The sequence below is a fragment of the Callospermophilus lateralis genome, unplaced genomic scaffold (assembly GCF_048772815.1).
Source record: "Callospermophilus lateralis isolate mCalLat2 unplaced genomic scaffold, mCalLat2.hap1 Scaffold_83, whole genome shotgun sequence".
NCBI lineage: Eukaryota > Metazoa > Chordata > Mammalia > Rodentia > Sciuridae > Callospermophilus > Callospermophilus lateralis.
In genome coordinates this window covers 142,772-164,988 of record NW_027516368.1, presented here as the reverse complement: position 1 = coordinate 164,988, position 22,217 = coordinate 142,772, and the positions used below count along the sequence as shown (strand labels likewise).

Genomic DNA, 22,217 nt, shown 5'->3' with positions numbered 1-22,217 from the left:
CACTGCATAAAAATAAATAAAGATTATGTCCATTTACAACTAAAAAAAAAAAGTAGTACAAATGATATCACTTCAAGGTTGTGTGGTGGGTGCTGCTAATGCTCTCTCTTACGTTACAAATGTGAAGTGAAGCCAGGCCTGCTGACCTGGGATACCAGCAACTGGGGAGGCTGAGGCAGGGGGGATCCCAAGTTCCAGGCCAGCCTCAGCAACTAAATGAGACCCTGTCTCAAAAAAAAAAAAAAAAAAAAAAAAGGACTGGGGATACAGCCCAGTGGTAAAGCACCCAAGTTCAGTCCCCAGTACCAAAAAACAAACATGGTGTGACTACTAAGCCCCATGATGGTCAGGTGACAGGAGTTAGGGTGAAGAAGTCTCCTTGCAATGTGTTTGCTCCCTGAATCCCTCCGCCCAGGACTAGAACTTTTTGGACTCTAGCATTATTCTGGACCCATGTCTGCCTGCCCTAGGGACCTAGCCACCCACGGGGAAAAAGTCTGGGTGACAATGCCCAAGACTCCAACAGAACCTTGAGAGGTGTCATCTGGTCTTGGGAGACCAGAGATGCAGTGACCTCGTTTGCAAACGCCAACCCAATGAACCTGTTGGAGAGAGATCAGGATGCCCCTCTGACCAACTCTGGACTCACCTTGCTGGGAAAGTGGTCTTCACAGTGACCAACAGCAGGCCTCACCTAATGGTCTTGATTCACAGGCCTTGGACCCTGGGCCTGCAGAGCTCAACGGTCAGGCCCATGAATTCCACGCCCTCTGGCCAGGCTTTCTACTGAGCACCTGGGTGAGGAGCTGATGTCTGCAGCTCTTATCCTGGAGGGGCAGGTAAGTGTGCCCTGGACCGCACCCACAGACCTCACAAGGCAGGGACCTGTGCGCATGCAGTCCAGCAGAGCAGAGGAGGGAGAGGGCAGGGAGGACAGGAGGAAAAGGGGGATAAGCAACTGGAGACGAATTCCGTGCGTCTAGGAGTTGGTTGATATAAACCCAACTACCATGTGTAACCTTAAAGCTCCACTAAAAGAACAAGTGAATGACTAAGAATGGCAGGCGGTAGATGGCAGGGGCTGTCAGTGGATGGGTGGATGGGTGGATGGGTGGATGGGTGGGTGGAAGCCCAGCAGCTGGCAGGAGCCATTGAGAAAGCCAGAGGCCACGAGTTCACTGACTACAGGGCACAGCAGGACAGAGGCAAGTGCTGGTAGGGAGGAGCAGCAGGCCCCGACATGGCAGGCCTCTGCCCCCTCCCAACAGGACTCCTGTCAGGGCCTTGCTGTCGTCCACTGAACATGAGCCTCCAAGTAAGTGCAGGCAGGGAGGCTCTTCTGCAGACCCTGTGTCCCTCCAGATGTCCTTGGGCTTGCCTCCCGCTCCCCAACCCCACTGAGACCTCCTTCCAGGCTGCTCCCCACCTCTGGCCCCAGGTCCTGCTCTTCCTCAGGAGTCCATGCTTGTCTCCCACCTCCGGGGCCTGGCCATGGTGCTTGGCTCCTCATGTGGGGTCCCACTGAGTCCACCTGCCATTCACCTCCAGCCCTAGCCCTGCATGGAGCTGCAAGCTCATAGACACCTCAGCATCTCCATTTGTAAAGAGAGCAGCATCTTTCGCAATATTTGCAGGATTTGTCTCCCGTTCTCCATCTTCCCTCTCAGCAAAGCAAGCCACTGTGCACCCACTGCCTGGGCCTCAACCCCAGCAATGATCCACCAGCACTCTCTGGTCACACCTTTGCAACATGCCCAGAGTCACTCCCTTCTCTCCCCGCCCACCGCGCGGCCCCATGGCAGATGGCTGTGTTCTCAGAACTTCCAGTTGGACCTGCCTACTGCTGGTCATCGGCCTTTCGGCTGTTGGGAAGCACCAAGAGTCCTGCAAAGCAGTCCCCCTGCCAGCAGGTGTGCCCCATGGATACAGGCATCCACACTGCCTGAGAGGCCCACCCCAATGCCATTGTGCCTCCATGACTGCCCCTCTGTACGTCACAGGAGCTTGTGGCATGTGTGAGGAACAAGTGTCCCCCTATACACCTCAGTGTTGACCTGCCGCCCTGTGGATTCTGCCCAGGCGTGAACCCATCGGCAGCTCTGTTCTGAACCTGATGGCTCCCCAGAGCATACACTTCAGTTCAGAGGGACCAAGAGCTCAAGGGGCTGCTCCAGGGTGGTCCAGCAGTACACTCTGGTGCCACCTTCCTGTGGGGAAGAAGGGGTTTCTGGGCATAGTTTGGGCTTGGTGCCTGAGCTCCCTCCCACGCTGGCAGACCTTGGGCAATTCCCACTAAGGGGGCCAGGTTGGAACCAAGGAGGGCTTTCTGCAGGAGGAGATGCTATATGGTGACCCCAGGGGCCAGTCTAGGACAGCAGGCAAGGCCACAGGAAAAAGGCAGGCAAAGGTTCCATGTCCCTGCATAGTACTGACACTGCAGAGGAAGAGGGACGGAACCAGAGGTGCCTTCCTGCCCCTACCTGGGCTGCCCACTATGCTGACCCATATCCTGAACCCAGGTGCTGTCCAACAGCCCCAGATGGGCGATACAGAGCTGGGGGCAAGGGCAGTGCCAAGGTCCAGCTTCAAAGCCACAGGGGTGAAGGGCCCCTGTTTGTCCTTTTGGGGACTCTAAATCATACTTTTAATCCCCTGTCCTCCCACCAGGCTGCCAAGAGTCTATCAGGTAGAAACCTCCAATGGGGGGCTCCCTAGCTGCAGTGGCTCCCACCAGTCTGAGGCAGGGTCTGATGGTGGAGTGGGGTACCCAGTAGGCCAGTGTGCATCTGCATCTGGCCGAGGCTGGTAGGAAGAGGGAGGGAAGAAGGGAGGCCACAGGTGCCCATTTCAGAGCCCTGCTGCCCTTGATGCTGCTCAGGGGCTAGCCAGCTCCATGGTATGGCGGTGGCTTAAGTCTAACTGGTGACACCAGGCCTCCTGAGGGGACCCGGGGGCAGAGCATACTGGGCCTAGGCTACTCAGGAACCCAGGGACAGTCAAGGACACCCAAGAGGTCAGCCTGAACCCATACTGGCCATGGTGGGCCCAGATCCCCTCACAGCCTTGGCCTTGATGTCCCTTGTAGATATGGACCCAGGGACATTACCCCACAAATATGGGTCAGGGGACACACCACAGCTCATCAATACACCTGCACACACCCAGAGCAGGAACTTCGGTTCAAAGGGATTAAGCACACTTGGGTGCAGACATGCCTGTCTGTGGTGGTGGGAAAGTATTCCAGGCCAGACTCCAGGGATGGGGGTCAGTTCCCCAGAGCACCTGGAGGTCTTTATCCCAGCCCTTCCCTGGCCCCAGCTATTCCTATTCCAGAAAAATCCAACCAGGATCTGTCCCGACTATACAGGACCAAGTGGACCGAGATGTGCTTCCTCTCCAACTCAGGGGGGTACAGTAGGCTTGTCCCCATGGGGTGCAGATCCTCCCAGGCTCTAGCATGGGCACAGAACCAGTCCTGTCCCCATCCTGCCTCGCTATGCTGAGTGGGGGGGGGGTGAGTGGTGCCTGTTGACCCACAAACCATGGTGAGAGGGCAGGGGGAGGGCGTGGCTCTACAATTTGGTGGGGCCTGTCAGGCCTGATAGGGTTGTGGGCAGGGGCCCAGGACCAGAGGACGAACAGTCATCACAGGTGAGGGAGGGAGGGGGAGCAGGTGAGCAGAGCCCCACCTGGGGCTTTCCCAGACCAACCTGGGTCACACGCACATGACACAGACATGACCCTCTCTGAGAACCAGTCCTGTACTCAAAGGACAAGTAAGAATGAGGTCCAGGGGACCCAGGGGCCACTCCAGCCAGTTTCTGAGATGGATCATACACATGTAGCTCTGTTTCTTGGTATCCAACTGGACATTATACCTTGGAATCACGAGGCTGCTGGCTTGCAAGTTCTGTGATCCAACTCACTTTCACAGTTCCTCAGCCTGTGAGGGCCCAAGACTGTGCCAGGCCTGTCCTGCCTGCATCCCACACCTCACTCTCTACCCAGAGATCCCAGGACCCTGATCTGGGGACGGTTGCTCAGTACCACTGGGGACCTCTCCTGTGAACTCCAGCCTGACCAAGCACCAGAGATGGGCACTCTGGGTGATATGCCAGATGCCAGGGCATAGGGCTATGTGGATCATGTGCTTTTGCTGATCCCTACCCCTGCCCACCTGCCTTCAGTGCCCTCTAACAGGCTGCATCTCTGGTGGCAAAAGGGAGCAGGAGCAGGGCCTGCCACACTTAAGCAGGAGGAGGTGCCACTGTCCTTCCACAGCCACCCCCCACACCTGGGCTACCTGCAGGGCACCTTCCCTAGGGTGGGGAACAGCTGATCTCCATCCAGGCCAAGCCTCTGCAGTTAGTGAAGAGCCTCCCTCCCACATCTTTGGGGAGGCTAGGTGCAGAACATTGGGCCTGGAGGCCACAGGCTGGAAGCACAGGGAAGTCCTGGGTGGCAAGAATCCCGCGCCCACTGGTGAGAGCTGGTCGGAGCTGCAGCGCATCTCTTGGCATGCACGTATCCGGCTGCACGCAGGCTAGGCGCATCTTTGCGAGGTCACGTCAGCACCAGAGCCGCTCTCCGATGCGCCAGCCCCCGGCCAGCCCCCGAACTCCGCAGCTGTGCCCTCCGGCTAACCAGTCCCACAGAGGCCCCACCCCTGCCGGCTTCATTAAAATGCAAACCCCCGCCCCTGCAACCGCCCCATCGGCCTTGGAGCCCGGGAACTCCATATAAAGGTGCTAAAGTTTCCCAGGGTATCCGCACTTCAGAGCAAAGGGATGCGCACGGGATTCCGGGTTCCGAATGTTAAGGCGTATCACGGCCCCACGGCCCTAGTGGCCTATGGCCTTGCCACTCAGTCTACACGATTACTAAGGGATCAGCCCTAGGCTGGAAGCTGCTCCTTCCAAGAATCTCCTGTGCTCGCTCCGATTAGGGGCGGCCAAGCCAGAGGAGGGCGGAGTAGAACCCCGCTCCCCCACCGCAGCCCCGGAATTCCAGGCAGAGGTGGGAGGTGGACACCAGGTCATCCCCTTCCTTGCTGCAGTCTCTTCACTTCCTTGCCACAGGGGCACCCTAGCTGTGGTCAAGCCTGCTTGTGTCCTGGGGTTCACAGCCACTACTCTTCTGGGGTCATGCAGACTTTCAAGAAGGGTCCACTGTGGCCTGGAACCATCTCCCCTGGGGTCTTTGACTTCAGCCTTTGCTCCTGCACCCGATGCACTGTCGCCCCAGAGAGCAGGGTCAGTGCTGTCCTGACTTCCTCTCTGACTCACCCAGATCCCAGAAGGGCATGTCACCCTCTCCCTCTCCTGGGCTTCCCTTCTGGGTCCTCACCTTCCCTGTGGTCCTCTCCTCCACCTTGGCTCACCCTGCAGCAGGCCATGTAAATGCTGGAGTCCATGAGGGGCCCGAGCTCCCCAAGCCAGGGGTCCTGGCCAGGTGCTGCCAACCAGGGCCTGTCTTTCCTAGCATAAATGACCCAAACCCCATCCAGCTGGGCCACAGGGCTCTCCCAAGCACCCTGCGTCCCAGGGCAGGCCTTCTCATGAAGCCTGAATATTTCATCCCTAAAGTCCTCCCCAAGCCCCAACAGCTTCACCCTCCATGGCTTCTCTGACCTGGCCCTGGCCTCTGGCCGTTCCTATGCTTCCTTTCTGCCCCAAGAACCTCTGTCCAGACTCGGGACACTTACATATGCCACCCATGGTGCAGATGTGCCTTGCAATCCCTGTGCTTGGGTAAGGGTTGATATCTTTAGCTGGTCGGGTACTCCCCACCCTCCCTGAAGCCTAAACTAGGGCAGCCCCCACCAGCACCACTGCCTCTTGCAACCCCCAGCACCTGCCTCCCCCAACCCAGCATCTGACTTGCCTGGTGTTCAGCAGCCAACACTCCTTAAAGAACAAGTTAGTGAGGGGGTAGGAAGTGAATACCCGAGGACTCCCTGGGTCCCTGGGTCTGAAGTCGAGGGTCTTTTTGTTGGGAGGGGGTGCTCATTAATACAAAATCAAACAGGCACACTTATTATCTTCAATTAAAGTCATGAGTTTGAGGGAGGGGGTCACCTATGTGACCACACAGCCCCCCTTCATCTCCCTTTCCTTTCTAAGCTCAGACTTCTGCCAGGAATGGGGCTGCGTCTGCAGAAGCTCCTGCATATACAGCACCCTGGTCTGGGCCACCTGTCAGTGTCTCCCAGAAGTGCTAATGGGTGGCCCTGCACACTGGAGCCAGTTCAGCAACTGCCTGCCACCCAACTCACCACACAAGACCCTCCTACACCCACTCGCCCTGGTTCTGGCCTCCACAAGCGTGACTGCCCCCAGGGCAGTCGGCAGGCCCCCTCAGCCCATTGCACATCCTGGAGGGATGAAGGGAGGCTGCTGTGTAAGTGCAGATGGGCATGGGCTTAGTCCACAGGCCTCCCAGAACTCCACCTCACACCCCCAGGCCACCTGGACTAGTCTCTGTGACCCCACCGAGCCCACACCTGGGGGGCCACCTGGATACTGTCTGTGACCCCACCTTGTCCCCACACTGCACAGCACTGTGCTCATCCACACACGGGGCTCCTCACCAAAAAGAGCCTGGAGCCCCAGCTCTCAGTGCAAGGCCACCTAAGGGAGCTGGAAGCCTGTGTCCCCACCATGAAGCCAAGCAGGGCGCCACCAGGGTGTAGGGCTGGCAGTTGGGGAGGACAGACATGGCCCTTCTTTTAAAGTTTCCAAACTTTATTTCACGGTGCTTGACAAGACACATACTGGAGTTAGTAAGGACACACCAGGGCAGTTTCCTGCAGCCCCCCACCCCCAGCAGAGGATGGCCAGGCTGCCAACCCCACCACCGTTGTCTGGTCTTACTCCCAAGAGGACTGGGAAGGGCATCCAGGCGGGGAGTGGGGGGTGGACGTTGCAGTTTAAGGCATTTCTGACTCTGTGGCCACCTCTGCCACCCCTGCACCTACACTTTGGTCTTGCTCAGACACTGGCTAGACCCCAGTCACTTTCAGATAAAGATGATCACTTCTCATACTGACCCTGATGAGGATGCTTAAATGCTCTGGAGTCAGGACAGGAAAGATAACAGCTCTTCTGCTTTGGGCACCAAATAAAACCAATGGTCCCAGAACATGTTTGGTGGCCAGGCCTGGACATCCATCACTCTAGAGGAGGACACAGGCAACAGAGGTCAACCATATCATGCACAGTGGCCCATTCCCTCTCAGGGGCTGCTCACAGGGCCTGGAGTGTGTGTGTGGAGGCCATGTCCATGGTAGAATATGACATCAATGGTAATGTCATTTCTAAGTCACAGTATTGGCACAGGAGTCCTGGGGTCCAGGCTAGCCTGGGGCAAGGCTATCCACAGCACAAAGGAAGAAACATCAGCTTAAGTAAGGACCAAGAAAGGTCCCATGGGGGTACTCAGTGGAAGGCCCCTCAAGCCCCTCCTGCCCTGGGACAACAGGCTTCATCAAATGCAGCAAGGGTGAGGTCGGGAGCAGGGTCTGCCAGTGGACCGGGTACAGGAGGGAAGTGTGGGGGCCGACACACGGGGACACACAGTGCAAAGGGCTGGTGTGGTGCCCTGAGGCCAAGGGGCACGTCCTGAAGCTGCCACACCACCCCTGGGAGCCTCTTGATACCAGTCTGTCTCTGCAGCACAGCTGCCTGGACGGAAGGGAGGACAGGCCAGCAGTCCTTCTGGCCAACACACAGGCAAGAAAATCATATCAAAAAGCAACAGTTTACAAAAATAGAAAATAATTACAGTAGGGTGGGCAGATGGGGGTGCTCCGGTGTCAGTTTAGGAGGCTGGGCAGGGCCGAGCTCTGGCTTGGTGAGGGCATCCTCCAGCAGGTGCAGTGGACGCTGGCCTACCACCACATCCCGGAGGCAACCCACAAAACCTGTTCCATAGGCCTTTGGCAGGGCCTGGCCCACAGGCAGCTTCTGCAGGCCCCCTACAGGACAGACAGCAGGAGATCACACAGCTGTGGCTAGAGGGCAGAGGGCCACCACTGCCCAGGGAACAGGTGGGTAGTAGGCATGCCCACCCATAGGACCCTGTCCTCTGGCCTTGGGCCTGGGGCCAAGATGGGAGAGGACGCAGATGGACAGATGGAGTCTGTCCCTTAGATAAACTGAGGCCCTTGGATGGCCCCTGGCCTGACCTCCCTCGAGCACTCACTGAGCCAAAGAGCTCCATCTGTGTCCAGTTGTGTGGCACCCAGTGGGGAGGAACCGGTCACAGGGGCCTCATTGCCCACCTGAAGGGAACCTTCTCTCTGCTCCCTGAGGGTGCAGGTGGGGCAAGATTATCAGGGGTCCTCCCCACCTCCTCCAGATCAGAGCCCCCTCCATGCCTTACAGTGCTGCAGGCTGGGCCCACACCAGGTCACCCTGGAGCCCAGGATGGTGGCAGTAACAAGCCTCCTGCCACACTGCTTCTCCTGCATCTTCTTGTCCTTCCTTCCTCTCCTCCCCATGACAGTGACCCTGGGTCAGGCAGTTGGTGACAAGGAGTGGCTGGGAAAGTGCAGGCACTGCCTGCTGTTCTCAGGGGGCCCCACTGACCTGTGAGCCCTGACTCGCAACCAGCGGTTGGTGTTGACCCTCACGGTGGAGCGCAGCACCACGGGCTGACAGCCCAGGTCATAGGCCAGCTGAAGGTGTCCATCCACAATGGCTAGCGCCATGTAGTCTGCACGCTCGGTGGCCTTGCCGCTCCACAGCACCAGCCCCTGTGTAGCTTCAGTGCGCAAGCTTAGCTCAAAGTGGTTGGTCTGCAGTGCTTTCTCGCTGGAGGGTGAAGGGGTGGGTCAGGCCTCCAGGAAGGCGGCAGGGTGGATGGGGAGGGCAGGAGGACAGAGCCTGGACTTCACAGGCCATGGGGGCTGGTGGCTGGGTGAGGGAAACACCAATGGTGGGTGGAGGAGAGACAGACAGATGGAGGGACTGGCAGAGGTGATCAGAGATCGAGAATGACAGGCAGGCACACCGTGGGGTGACAGCCACTCTGCCCCTCAGGCACTGCCACATGCTCACCTGTTTAGGGCCCCAGAATCCGGAGTTTCGGGGCTTAGAAACAGGAAGAGAGGGAAGCAGTGAGCCAGGGACAGACAGGCCAAGCACAGGCCCAAGTCCCATTTCCAGCACTGGGAAAAGCAAGCATACACCTGGACGCGCGTGGCCCTGGGCCCCACTGATGACCCTCCAGAGAGCCATAGAAGTGACATGTGTGCAACACGCGTGTGCAGACACAGCTGGTGGCATGGCCCAAGCTAGTGCAGAGTTCAAGGAATTAGACGTGAATGGCAGATGGAAGCAGAGGGCTCATCTGCCTGGGGGTGGCCCTGATGCCCCAGCACACATGCATGTGCACAGAACATGGACACACAAGCAAAGACATGCTCATACACACTTGAACTCACACACGATCCACACGAACACGCCTTACATCTCTGCATGCACACACAGGCATACACAGGAACACCTTTACTCACACATACAGATATGTCTAAGTGTGTGCACGCACCCACAGGCACAGGCACAGGCACACACTCACGCCGGCCTGGGGTAGGGTGGTGGCTGCAGGGTGGATGAGGCACGTGTCCTGGGAGGGGGTACCATTTCCCAGGAAAGAAGCTGAGCCTCACACAGCACTAAAGGCCCTAACCCCCACCTCCATCCAGGAGGGACATTTTGCCCTTCGAGGGGCTCAGGACTGTGCTGTGGCAGGGTCAGGGAAGCACAGATGGGCATGGATGAGGGGAAGGTGCAGGTGGGGGCCGAGGGGCTACTTACACTGGGATCTCATTGGTCAGTTCGCTTGGAAACAAAGAGACAGAGAGGTGAGAAGGAAGGAGGGGGAGGAGGGGTGGACACTGGGGCTTCCCGCCTGGTCAGAGCATGGTGTCCTGCCTTGTGTGGTGTGTACAGACAGGATCAGATAGACAGCGGAGGGTGCACCATGTGCTGGCTCCTGGGCGATGCATTTCCTCTCGGTCACAGCATTGAGGTACTCGATGTAGGTCCTCCCATCGAAGGTCAGTGCCTCAAGGTCCCCTGCTGACTTCTCAACCAGCCCTGGGAGACAGGCAGGGTGAGGTGGGCTGCAGGTGCAGGTGCAGCCCCGACCTAGCCACAGGTGCTCACCCTTCTCGCAGTGTAGCCCCGAGAAGCCATGGGGCACAGGCATGTGTAGGTGGCTTCCTTTGGGAGACACAAGGCGCCATGGAGGCAGAGGTGGCCTGAGGCCTGGGTACAAGGGTGGTCTGCAAAGGATGAGACGTCCACCGCCTGCACCACGTGCTCCTGGGCCAACAGCTGGCGGCCTCCCAAGGAGACCTGCAGGGCACAGGTTGAGAGCCTGTGTCTCAGCAGGTGCGCCCTCCCTGCCCTGCAGTCAGCCCGGGGCAGCCCCTCCTCCCCCACTGTGGAGAGCCCTGGCAGGAGGGCCCCACCCCATGCCTCGCACCAGCTGAATGGCACCGTCGAAGCCAGAGGATGCTGCAGCTGCCCGGGCAAGCTTGCTGAAGTCGGGGGCACTCCCGAAGTAGAGTGGTTCCTTCAAATTGAGCATGGTATGCGGCACCTGCAGAAGGCGCTGGATGAGGGTGTGCAGGGCCTACCCACTAGGCAGGGGCAGGTCTGAGTCCCAGACCAGGGTGCCCAACTGCCTGACACCCACACCCCAGCCCCTAGCTAACCAGCAGGCAGCATTAACCACACAGAAATGGTGAACAGGGGCCTTAATGGGGAGGAGCTACTCTAGGGTGGTGTCAGACAATGAGCGGTATGAGCAGCAGACAATACCTTGTGGGATTTCTGACATCCGGAGAGCATGGGGGTGCAGAGTAAGAGCCAGAGAGCAGGGCAGAGAGGAGACAGACCAGGCATAGGACAGACGAGAGAAAAGAGTTTTGTAAGAACTGGCATGGGGGCTGCCAAGCCCCCAGGAGGAGGAGGAGGAGGAGGAGGTGGAGGAGCAGGGCAGGGTGGGGGGACACTTGGGCCCTCCGCACACCTCGGACACTCACCGGGGACTCTCCCAGCACGCGGGGCCCATCACCCACACGCAGGGCACCCTTACGGCCATTTCTCTCCACCAAGACCCTAATCCAAGAGCCCAGGGCTATGGGTTCCTTGCTCCTGTGAGGAAGAGGCTGAGTGAGCCGGCTGTGGGCTCTGCCTACCCACTGAGTGACAGTGTCAGGAGCCCCAGCCTTACCCCTGTCCAGTCCCAGGCTTCCAGGCCCGCCCCGTGGGCAGCCCAGGACAGAGCCTCCAGCACTCATGCTTGCCCACCTGATGACTGCTGCCCCTTTGCCCAGGTCATAGCGGAATTCCAGGTGCTGGTCATGCAGGGCCAGTGACACAAAGTCCCCTTTGCCATCGGTCTTTTGCCCATTGTACAGGAGCAGACCACTGGGTCCTTGGGCCAAGAACACCACTTCGAGGGCCATCTTCTCCCTGGGTCACGTGGGTCAGGGTGTCTCACTGCCCCTTCCCTACAGGCTGCCTCCCCTCCTCTGCCTCACCTACCCTACTGACCCCAGGTCTCTTTCAAAGGTGTGCAAGCCTCTCAGCTCCAGGTAGGAAAAGCCATGGAAGTCTGCCAGGAAGGGCTGGGCACTACCGTCCATCTCAGACACTGCAGAGGGAGGACAGGGCTCACTCATGCCGTGTACCCCACTGTCCTGCTAACTCCACCGAAACCCACAGGACCCGAATCCCAGCTCTTCCTGGACCCGAAGACTGGGCCACAATTCAAACTGAATATTTGACCCTGACTTCTTGTCCCCTCCCGACAGCCTGGTGCCCCTACCTGTCTGGCAGAGCATGCCTCTACGTCCTGCGGGGCACTCGCACTTGGCCCCGCCCTTGGGTAGCATGCGGCAGGGGTTCGGCTGGCAGAGGCTCTTCTCTTCTGCACAGGTTGGGCCTGGAGGGAGATGGAGATGAGTTCCAAGAAGGCAGCCCCCCTGACACCCGGTTCCTAGCCCTCACCCGGATCCCAACCTGCCCTCACCAAAGCGGCCAGGTGGACACTGGCAGTGAAACATGTCGTTTCCCAGGGCCTGGCATGGTGCCCCACCATGGCAGGGGCTGGGCACGCAGGGGTGCTCTCCACACTCTCCCACACCGGAGCTGTGGGACACAACCCCCTGCCAGGGGCCCAGCTCCAGGCGCTGATTGTTGACATCCAGCAGGCGGATGCAGCCCTTCAGGCCCACGCCAACGGAGGTCCGCTCAGGGCCCTGCCACAGGAAGGGGGTCAGAGTAAGCTCAGGCAGAGGCCTCCTTCTCGCGGCCAGAGTCACAGGGTTACAGTTAGGGTCAGAAGTCAGAGCTGCTCCATCCCATCACCCTTTAGACAAAGCAGCAAGTCCCACAAAGAGGACCAACCAGAGGGTGGGGCCGAGGTTAAGGGTTAGGACTGGAGGTAAGGGTCAGCCCAGGCCCTCCTCACTCTGGCACCAAAGGTAAGCCACCCAGATGAGACAGGGAAGGGCCAGGAGCCCCAGCTGAGCTCAGGGTCCTAGCCACACCCACACCATTCTTCTGATCCTATTTGCTATCCAATGGAGGTTGCTCTGGTGGAGTCCCAGGCAAGATCAAGGTCAGAGACCCAGTTTGATGCATGCTCCACCCTCTTGCTCACACATCAGCCTGGCCCTCTGGGACTCCGCCCACAAAGAGGTCGGTATCTAGGTTGAGGCCATCTGTGCCACTGGGGCTCTCGCCCAGAACTGGGGTCCCACCATCCACAGACAGTGTGCCTTGGCGCCAATGCCGTGATAGTTCTAGGTGGTGCCACCGGCCTGGTTCCACAGGTACTGAGCTTGTCAGTATTGCTGGTACAGAACCTGTGTCAAACCTGGAGACCCAAGCAGGTGCTTAGAGCACTGGCCTGGCTCCATCCACAGTCTGGTCAGGAACCACCCACAAATTCCTCCCTGGAAGGCCCTGGCCCCACCACTGAGCATTAGCCCTGCCCACCCACCAGACAGTCAGGAGGCCCCACCCTCTCTGCACCTGAGCTGAAGGTGCCCACCAAGCAGCAGCACCAGTGCCAGGAAGTCCTTGCCTCCTGTGTTGCCATTGTATAGCAGCAGTCCCTGAGGCTACAGGGATCAGAATTCCAGCACCAGGTGCAGCATGATATGCACGGAGGGTGGGGAAGGCCAGAAAGGAGGTATCCCCAAAGGCAGGAACAGAGACAGAGGGGCGTAGCACTGCAGGGAATAGGGAGGGTGAGCTGGAAGAGTACCCAGGACCCTGCCCCTACCACCTCCTGCTGGTGGCTTATCTCTGCCCTCCCTCCTTGCCCCCATCAGCCTCCCTGTCCTTCCAGAGAGGTGGACAGAAGCGCCTACCGTCCTCACAGAAGGTGCCTCCCCTGCCTGCCGGGCAGCTGCAGGTGAAGCCCCTGCCAGAGTCCTGGTCCTGGCAGGTCCCCCCATGCAGGCAGGGCTGAGAATCACAGGACCTTGGGTGCTGCTTGGGACTGGGGAGCAAAGGCTGGTGTCCAGCCACATGGCCGGGAGCTGTGGTGGGGGGCCGGTGTGTGTGTTGGGGGGCCGTGGTCCTTCCAATGGGCCTGCTGGTGTGACTGGGGAGGACCCGAGGGGTCACGGAGGAAGGTGGGTTGGCCCACAGTGGTAGCTCTGGCTGTGGCCACTGCAGCGGTGGCTCCTATGGTGGCTCCCATGAAGAATGCAGGAAACCAGTCTGTTGGGCAGGGAGTGGTCAGGGTCTGCAAGGAGCAGGGGGCGGGGCAGTGGAGGATGGGAACAGACAAGGAGGCCCGGCCTGGTGCTCACCAAAGTCCATGAACTGCACGTGCTCTTGCAGAGGCCTCCTCACCACCAGGGCCCGGGGCCTGGAGGCCTGGATCTCCCGAAGCAGGGCCCGGCCCACGTCAGGTGCCCTGAAGGCTGTGGCTGGGGAAGAGGGGGTACTGAGCATGGCCTGGCCCTGTGCAGCCCCTACCCATCACCTCCTGGGAGAGACTTAGCGTGGGGATCTCACTGGGGTCAAAGTGCACATCCACAGTGGCACGGACTGATCTGCCAGGCCCCAGGTCCCGCAGGTGGACACTCCGGAAGTCCTTTTTGACGTCTGAGTTCCGGAAAAGGTTGTCCAGCTGTGGTCGTCCAGGGAGTGAGTGAGGATACTGGGCACCGCTCAACGCACTGAAATCAGTCCCCTTACACTGTGGGGTTCCTGCCCTGGCCCCCTCTGGGTCTGACCTGGGGGGACGCCCCCACTTACAGTGCTCTCGATGCTCCTGGCTGTCTCCCCAAACAGCTCTGACTTGGGGTCGGCCATTTTGGGTGTGTAGAACAGCTCTTGCCCCTCGACCCCTTCCAGCTCCAGCACGCCCTGGTACGCCTTGGTGGCTGTGGGAGAAGGGGCGGTGAGGCCCTGCCTGGTACCGGCCTGGTGCAAGCCACATAGGGTACAGGGGCAGGTGGATGTTAGTCAGATGGTCATGAGGTTAGTGACCAGGGCTGGCGTCAGTTACCAGGCAGACTCCTCAGAGCAGTTGCCCCAGGCTTGCTTGCAAGGAGAGAGACAGGTTAGCTACACGGTCCTGGGCACGCACAAGTGTTAGGGCTGAGACCACACGTGTGCACATGGGTGCCGGATCCCCAAGATCTCATACACATTTGAGACCAAAGACCATAAAACCTGGACCCACCTGCTGCCAGCGGGTAGGAGCAGCACCCATGGCTGCCCAGGTTGCTCCTCAAGCTCCACCTGCCCTGCCACCCACTCACCAGGACAGTTGGAGCCCTCTGCGTCCAGTGAAGGTGTCTTGCCATCCGAATAGCAGCCCAAAGGTGAGTTGTAGTAGGAGGCTCTCTCAATGGGTGGTCCAGGTGTCACCACACTGCTGTCCATGGAGAGTTCCAGTCCTAGGGATGCGAAGTCTGAGTCTAGCCACAGGTGGGAGCCTCTCTGGGCCCTGCCCCAACAAGCCCCTGCTCACTCCCCAGGCCTGTCTCATGTCCCTGAGCCCCTACTCACCTCCCAGGCCTGCCCCACACCCCAGAGCCCTGCTCACCCCAGGCCCACCCACGTCCCCGAGCCCCTGCTCACCCCAGGCCCACCCATGTCCCCGAGCCCCTGCTCACCCCCAGAGCCCCCCCACTGGCCTCCTGGTCCCCACTTAGTTCCTCATTGCCACTCCCATCAGTGCTGCCAGATTCTCCAAAGGCAGACGCGGAGAGACTGGTTGCAGTGGAGGTTTCTATGAGGGGCATGGTCAGCGCGGGCTGAGCTGTGGTCTTGGGGAGGCTGGCTGTGGTCCGAGGTCGTAAGGTGGGTGGAGGGGTGGGCCGGCTCTGGGGGGTACTGCTGAGAGCCAGGGGGAGGGCACTGGATGGAGGCAGCAGAGGCTCACTTGGCAAGTGCCCCGGGGCTGTCGTGGCCCTGGGGGTTGGGTGAGCGCCAGGAACAGCAGCCTCTGTAAGGAGAGGGAAGCTGGGGCTGGAGTCGGGGAGGGCAAGGCCCTCCTGTCAGTGCTGGGTGGTGGCTCCCAGACCCTACCCTGGCACGGGCCGAGGCTCTGGGTGAAGATGTCCAAGCCCTGGCGGCAGGCGATGGTCTTCAGTTGGCACTCGCTGCCGTAGGTGATGCCATCTGATCCACAGACCTGAGGCGCAAGGCAAGGGCACTCAGGCGGTTCCCCCACCCACTGCCCTTCACACTCTCCACCCTCACCTTGCTCACCTTGGTGGCACTGGCCTCTGGGCAGGTGAGGGCTGGGCAGATGCAGTGGGCAGTACCTGCCTCTTCCACACAGGAAGCGCCAAACTCACAGTGCATCTCCGCACAGGTCACCAGTGCTGAGGGATCTGGGGTGGACACAGAATCTCCACCAGCTCAGGCTGTCCCTCTGCACAGCAAACCCCAGGCCAGCCCAGATCTTGTCCTCACCTGCCTCACAGCCGGTGGGGCCCAGGGTGTGGCCATCAGGACACTTCCCACACTTGGGACCAGCAACGCCTGGCTTACAGGAGCACAGCCCAGTCATCTGCTCACAGTCATCCCGCACAGCGCCCCGGGGGTCACAGCTGCAGGCTGCGGGGAGGGGAGCCTGAGTCTGTACCTAGACAGTCTTCTCCACCTGCTGCAGAGCCTGCCAGGTGCAGTGCAGGCCAGGGCCTGAGCACAGGGATGGGGGTGGACAGGCAGGAGGACTTGACTGGCAGCCAGCCCTGGGGCCCTGTCACTCACAAGTACAGCCGCTCCGGCTGTCAGTGACAATGCCACGGAAGTTCCAGAAACCAGGCTCACATCGGTCGCACTTGAGGCCGCCCACGCCTGGCCGGCAAGAGCACTGGCCTGTGGCTGGGTCACAGGTGCCTCCGTAGGAGCCGTGCAGGTTGCACTGGCAAGTGCCTGCAAGGGAAGGGGAGAGACAGGGTCAGCACAGTCACACAGCTGTGCCAGGCCAGGGTGAGGGTACTCAGGTACTCACTGGGGCAACCGGCCAGGCCCATACCCCGGGCAGCAGTGACATTATCCTGGCAGCATCCGTAGGGGGTCTGGGCACAGTGAGCAGGGGCTGCAGGCAGCAGTGGGGGCAAGGTGAGGCCTGCAGAGAGGGGTGTGGGGTCAGACTTGAGGCAGTGCTTATGCCCACCCCTCTGCCTCAACCTCCTCCACACCACTACTCAGCCTGACACCATGCCCCTCAGGTCTGGAATCTGAGGCTAAGTCCCTGGGTGAGGCCACCATAATCATACAAGGACATGCAAGTGCCACATGTAGGACCCAGCACACAGGAAACATACAGGTCCACATACACACAGAATACCCAAAGTCACGGACACAGCCTTGTGTGTACACAGAGCTATGGACACACAGATAAGTGTAAAGGCAGCACACACACATGAAGACGGACACGCACTCACATTCCTCCAAACCATGCACATTTATATACAACTGTACAGACACATCTGTGAACGTGCATGAGCATACCATGAGCACTCGTGTGTGACATGTGGCATTTACAGACCACTGTCAGTTCCTGCCCAGAAGAGCAAAAGGGCCCAGAAGGTGCCCTGTGGTTTCCTGCTGCCTCCTGCATAGAAGCCTGGCCTGACCTGCAGTAGGAAGTTGGCATACACTTGCTTTTATGAGGCAGTATCTCACTGCATGGCTCAGGCTGGGCTCAAACTCACAATCCTCCTGCCCACCCTCCTGAGTGTGGTGCATACTTTGACAGACGGGCTTGTGTCCACAGTGCACGTATCAGTGCTTTATACTCAGAAGAACACACAAGACCACAAGCCTACCACAGCACACATGGATGCCCATGTGTCCACACCAGTGCAGGCATACACCTTTGAATATGCACACACAGAAGTGCAGAGGCTGTTGCACAAGCCTACAAGAATGTGCTCCGGCCCACTCACCACGGCAGGGTCCCTGAGCTGCGACGTACAACTCTCCTTGAGACTCGCACCTGGCCCTCTTCAGGTCACACTCACTGCCATAGGTGACCCCATCTGAGCCGCACACCTGGAGGGGTGGGGTCAGCGTGGGCAGCCTTGGCCCCTTCCTCACTGCCCCCCTACAGCTGGGGGAGGTGGGGGCTCACCGGTCTCCTGAGAACACCCTGGCAGCTGAAATCGCAGGCGCATGGTCCATCCTCTGAGTCCTCATCCCACACCCCGCCACGCTGCCAGCAGAGTTCCTGCTCACACTCGCTGTCCTCCCCAGAGCCGGAGCCTCCTGAGCCACACTCAGCTGTGGGGAAGAAGGGCAGTTCACCCACAGGTTCTCCCCTGAGGCTGGTGCCCCACAGCTCAGGCAGCTGCCCAAGCCTACCCTGCTCACAGGGCCCTGCCCGGGCTTCCTCAAGCTGTATCTGCTACTGGCAGGCAGCCTCCCGTAGCTCACACGCACTGCAGTAGGTGACACCATCGCTGCGACACACGGGGCCAGGCGGGGGGCACTCACAACGAGGACACAAACACTGGCCGGCTGAGCACACAGCCCCAAAGGCACACACTGTGTCTCCACAGGTCTCTGAAACATATGGAGCCAGCAGGGGTCAGCAGACCCAGCCGGAGAGTGGTGGGACCCTAGCCCGCTGGCCCCCATGGCCCCACTCACGACAGTGTCCAGCTGATGCCACATGCAGGCTTATCTGGTGCGTGCAGGCGTGGACATGCAGCTCACACTCGCTGGCATACGTGTACCCATCAGAACCGCACACGGGTTGGGCTGAGGCCACACACTCAGAGGGGCACACACAGCGCCAGGTCTCGGCGTCACACAGGGCTCCAAAACGGCACTGCCCGCATCGGTCTGGGAAGGGGGCTCTGTCACCACTGTGTCAGGAAGGCCATACCCCCCAGGCCTGCTTGTCCACTACTGACCACAGGGTCCTCTGTGGGCCACCCGGATATCCCGCCCAAGGGCACAGGCCATGGCCTCCAGCTCGCAGGTGCTGCCATAGGTGACGCCGTCACTGCTGCACACGGGGTCGTAGGCGCTTGCACACGCCTGCTGGCACTCGCACGCAGCCTCCCCGTTCTTCACCGCGCACGTCGCCTCGAATGCGCACTGCACCCCACGGCACGGGGACGGAGCCTGGTCTGGGAAGGACAGGGCACTCAGCCCATCTGCTACCCCCCATACTGGGCAGAGCCCCCAGCCCCACGCAGCAGGCCCTCTCCCAGGGTGGGGTGGTCAAGGAAGAGCTAGATGTGCAGGACATAGCAAAGAAAGGGACAGACACACGACAGAGGCAGATGGGGACACAGGAGCCTCCTGACTGCCCACAACAGGCCACTGACCCCGACCACCAGCAGCCCTGGGACACCCATGCATGTGGGGGCTCTCTCCAGGCTAAGAGGAGTCTGCACCCCAGAGTCACACCCAGGGCTGCACGGGGAGGAGGTGTCTGTCCACTTGCTCTGAGAACCACAAGGCCAGGCAGTAGCGAGCCACCCCCCCCCCAGCCGCACCAGGGGCAGACCTCGGGCTGTGGGCTCCTGGTGGGCAGGCGCGGCACCTCATCCTGCCAGCAGGTCAGGCTGGAAGACACAAGAGGAGGAGCCTAGAGGGAAGGACCGAGGAGAAGACAGACGCAGAAAGACAGACCAGAGAGATGGACAGAGGATTGACCCAGATGGTCACAGGGTCACTGCAGCCCTGGTCCCCATGGGACATGCTGGCCACTTCCCAGCTGCCTCCACCCTCCAATGGCTCCTTGAAATCAACTGAGATCCTGCCTCTGAAGGGGCTGGTGACAGTCATGTCCCAAGAGTGAGGGACCCCGCCGCTGTATCCACTTCCTGCCCACCCAAGCAATCTGTACCCTCAGGCAGAACAGAGATGGATGGGCAGACAGACTAGAGGACCTGCAGCCTGGACTTGCACGGCCAAGTGCAGGCCCATCTCTGACCACCTCCCCACGTATCCAGGCACCCTCTCGCAGCCTCTACCCTCCACACCCTGCACCCTCCCAGGGGACCCACCCTGGCCCAAGACCCTGGGAGGTGGGTGCCAAGGAATGAAGATGGCATGTGATGGTGGGCAAGGACTGATGGCGGGGACCACAGGGTGCTCACCACACGGGCCCTGGTGCCTGGGAGGGATGGCTCACTGCTGCCGGCACTCAGCCTGCTGGCGCCAACAGTCGTTGTCATACGTGTGCCCATCCTGGGCACACACCGGTGTGTAGGCCCCATCACAGGTGACACGGTCATAGGAACAGCGGGGTCGGCCACGGCGGGACAGGCAAATGGCACTGAACTGGCAGGTCCCGGAGCACTGGTCTGGGGGTGGGCAAGGAGATCAGAGAGGCCAGAACCACACCAGCACCTCCACAGCAGGGACCCGACGGACACGAAGGCAGGGGACACACTGTGTGCAGGGGAAGCAGCCCACCTCCAGGCTGGCACTGGCCAGAGCGCACTTTCTGGAGGAGCAGACCACGGATAGCCCCTGAGCGGCCCATAACGCAGTCGTTTGCATAGGTGACCCCATCATCCCCACACACAGGCAAATGCCAGGGAGGGCAGGTCTCTGGGCGCAGGAGCATCTCTGGACGGCGAGTGTGTGGGTTCACACGGCAGACGCGGTTCGTGTCAGCATGGGCTCCCTGGCAGGGGTCTGGGGGTGGACAGGCAAGAGTCAGGGTTATTGCCTGCATGCCCAAGGAGAGGAGCCCCACATGGGGCGGACACTCACCACAGGGGCCGTCGAACTTCCTAAAGATGTTCTCCTGGCGTGCACATGCCTGGCGCAGCAGCTGGCATTCACCGGGGTAGTCCATACCATCACTGCCACACACGGTGCCCTCCGGGGCCCCGCGGCAGGTCGTGGGGACACAGGCAGGAGGCGGTCTGCCCATTGGCGGAGGGTACACAGGTACTGCCGAAGCTGCAGGTCACATTGGAGCAGGGGTCCCGGGAACCTGTGGATGGCAGGGTGGGGTCACCCTGGCTGTCTGTCCACCTCCAACACCTGGCCCACCCTCCCGCCCACGCTGGGCACACTCCCTTACCACAGGGTCCGCGGCGGAGCAGGCGGATTCGCCGCTGCAGGCGGCACTGTGCACGCTGCAGCTCGCACTCGTTGCTATAGGTGGAGGCATCTGAGCCGCACACTGGAGCCACGACAGCAGGACAGGCGCTCTTCTTGCACACGCAGGAGGCCTGGCCTGGATCCTCTGCACTGGGCTCACAGACCGCGCCAAAGCCACACAGCATTCCCCTGCAAACTGAGGTCGGGCCCAGGAAGGGGTTGTTGAAGCCAGGTCCCAGGGCTGGGCACTGCTGCAACCCTCACAGGCACATCCACACCCGGGTGTGCAAGCATGTTCAAGCCCACGCATGGCCACAAGTGTCACGGACACTCTATTGTGCATGTTCACCGGGTCTGGCCCCCTGGATGGCTCCCCTGCCAACCCAGGGACCTTTCCTCATTGGAGAACACTCTCTATACCCTCTACCAGGGGAGAGGGGCCTCGTGTCCCCATAACAGGACAAGCCACCCACTCCCATCCCACCTCAGCAGATTCCCCAACACACAACAGGAGAGGACCCCAGGCCAAGTCCGAAGCAAGCAGTCGAGGCCCCACTCTGCCCAAAGCCCTCTCCCACATCAGCCCCAGAGTCCATCTGGTTACCCCCACGCAGGCCAGGCTCATCCCAACTCAGGCCGTAAGTTTCTGGGGCCTCATCTGGGAGTGCCTGGGTGTTCCCCATGCCTGACCCGGCCTCTTGCCAGCTCCTAGCCTTCTCCCACAGCCCCTCCCAGGGCAGCTGCTCTGCACAGCCTCACACAGCTGTTGGCACAGCTGGGCCTGTCATCGGAGTCTGCCATTTCAGCCCTTAGTTCTGCAGACAGCAGGGTGCAGCACACGCCCCATCACCATTAGGTCTCCACTGCGTCCCACCGTGTGGGCACAGGGAAAGGCTGGCCCTCTGTCACAGTGTACAAACGAAGAGAGCACGGGGACACTGAAACCCAGAGTCATTAGGGATAGCCCCAAGTAGCCACCCTGAGCCCAGCACTGGGACTGGGGATAGGTTGGCTCCTTAGGTCAGTGTACCCATGGGGGAGGTGGGTCCATTAGGGGTTGCAGCTGCCTGGATCTAATAAATGTTTAATCTGGCTCAATTATCATTAATAAGTCATGGTGTCAGGGCTCCCATCAACTCCCGCAGGTGGTGGAAATGTAGCAGAAGACCCCTCCCCATCTCCTAGGAGAGGTGCATAGCCCAGGAGCTAGAGCCAGGTGTTGCCATTCCAACAGCCCACCCCAGGCTTCCACCTGCCTGACCCAACCCTGGAAAGCTGAAAAAACAGAGGCCACAGCCTGCCTTCCCTGCCCCCACCCATGTTCCCATTCCCCCCACCTCACTATGCCTCAGTGTCCCTTTCTGTGAATGGGACAGTAGGAACTGCTTCCAAATGACTGCAAAGCTCAAGAGGCACCGGGCACAAGCACCAAGTGGAGGATGAGCTACACCTACAATAATGGATGGTCACCACCACTGGCCTCCTCTCTGTCCTGGCTCAATCTATGTCTGCCAGTGTCCCCTCTTCATGCCAGGATGTAAGCTCCCTCCATTTCCCCTTCTCTCTCCTAGTGGCACATCCCTCTTTCTTGCCCAGGTTCCTTGTGACTCCCAAGCCAAGTCCAATAGGCCCATGCTAATGCCCAGC

The 22,217-nt window shown here is 60.0% G+C and overlaps 1 protein-coding gene across 1 annotated transcript; it reads right to left on the bottom strand.

Annotated features, from left to right (window-relative positions):
- Positions 1 to 7,778: 7,778 nt before the first annotated feature.
- Positions 7,779 to 21,253, bottom strand: LOC143637779 (agrin-like). Its single transcript, XM_077108474.1, is given in 40 exon segments — positions 7,779 to 7,975; positions 8,203 to 8,306; positions 8,589 to 8,813; positions 9,060 to 9,092; positions 9,819 to 9,845; positions 10,016 to 10,100; positions 10,170 to 10,199; positions 10,202 to 10,361; positions 10,492 to 10,620; positions 11,054 to 11,165; positions 11,322 to 11,486; positions 11,568 to 11,667; positions 11,842 to 11,958; positions 12,046 to 12,265; positions 12,681 to 12,894; positions 13,053 to 13,175; positions 13,177 to 13,252; positions 13,394 to 13,665; positions 13,667 to 13,748; positions 13,841 to 13,960; positions 14,049 to 14,163; positions 14,292 to 14,419; positions 14,801 to 14,938; positions 15,148 to 15,489; positions 15,573 to 15,678; positions 15,756 to 15,880; positions 15,963 to 16,106; positions 16,263 to 16,427; positions 16,507 to 16,623; positions 17,447 to 17,552; positions 17,632 to 17,780; positions 17,862 to 18,062; positions 18,150 to 18,344; positions 18,416 to 18,634; positions 19,613 to 19,819; positions 19,932 to 20,156; positions 20,235 to 20,370; positions 20,372 to 20,460; positions 20,551 to 20,766; positions 21,127 to 21,253. Coding segments are annotated over 40 exon segments (5,841 nt in total).
- Positions 21,254 to 22,217: the final 964 nt, after the last annotated feature.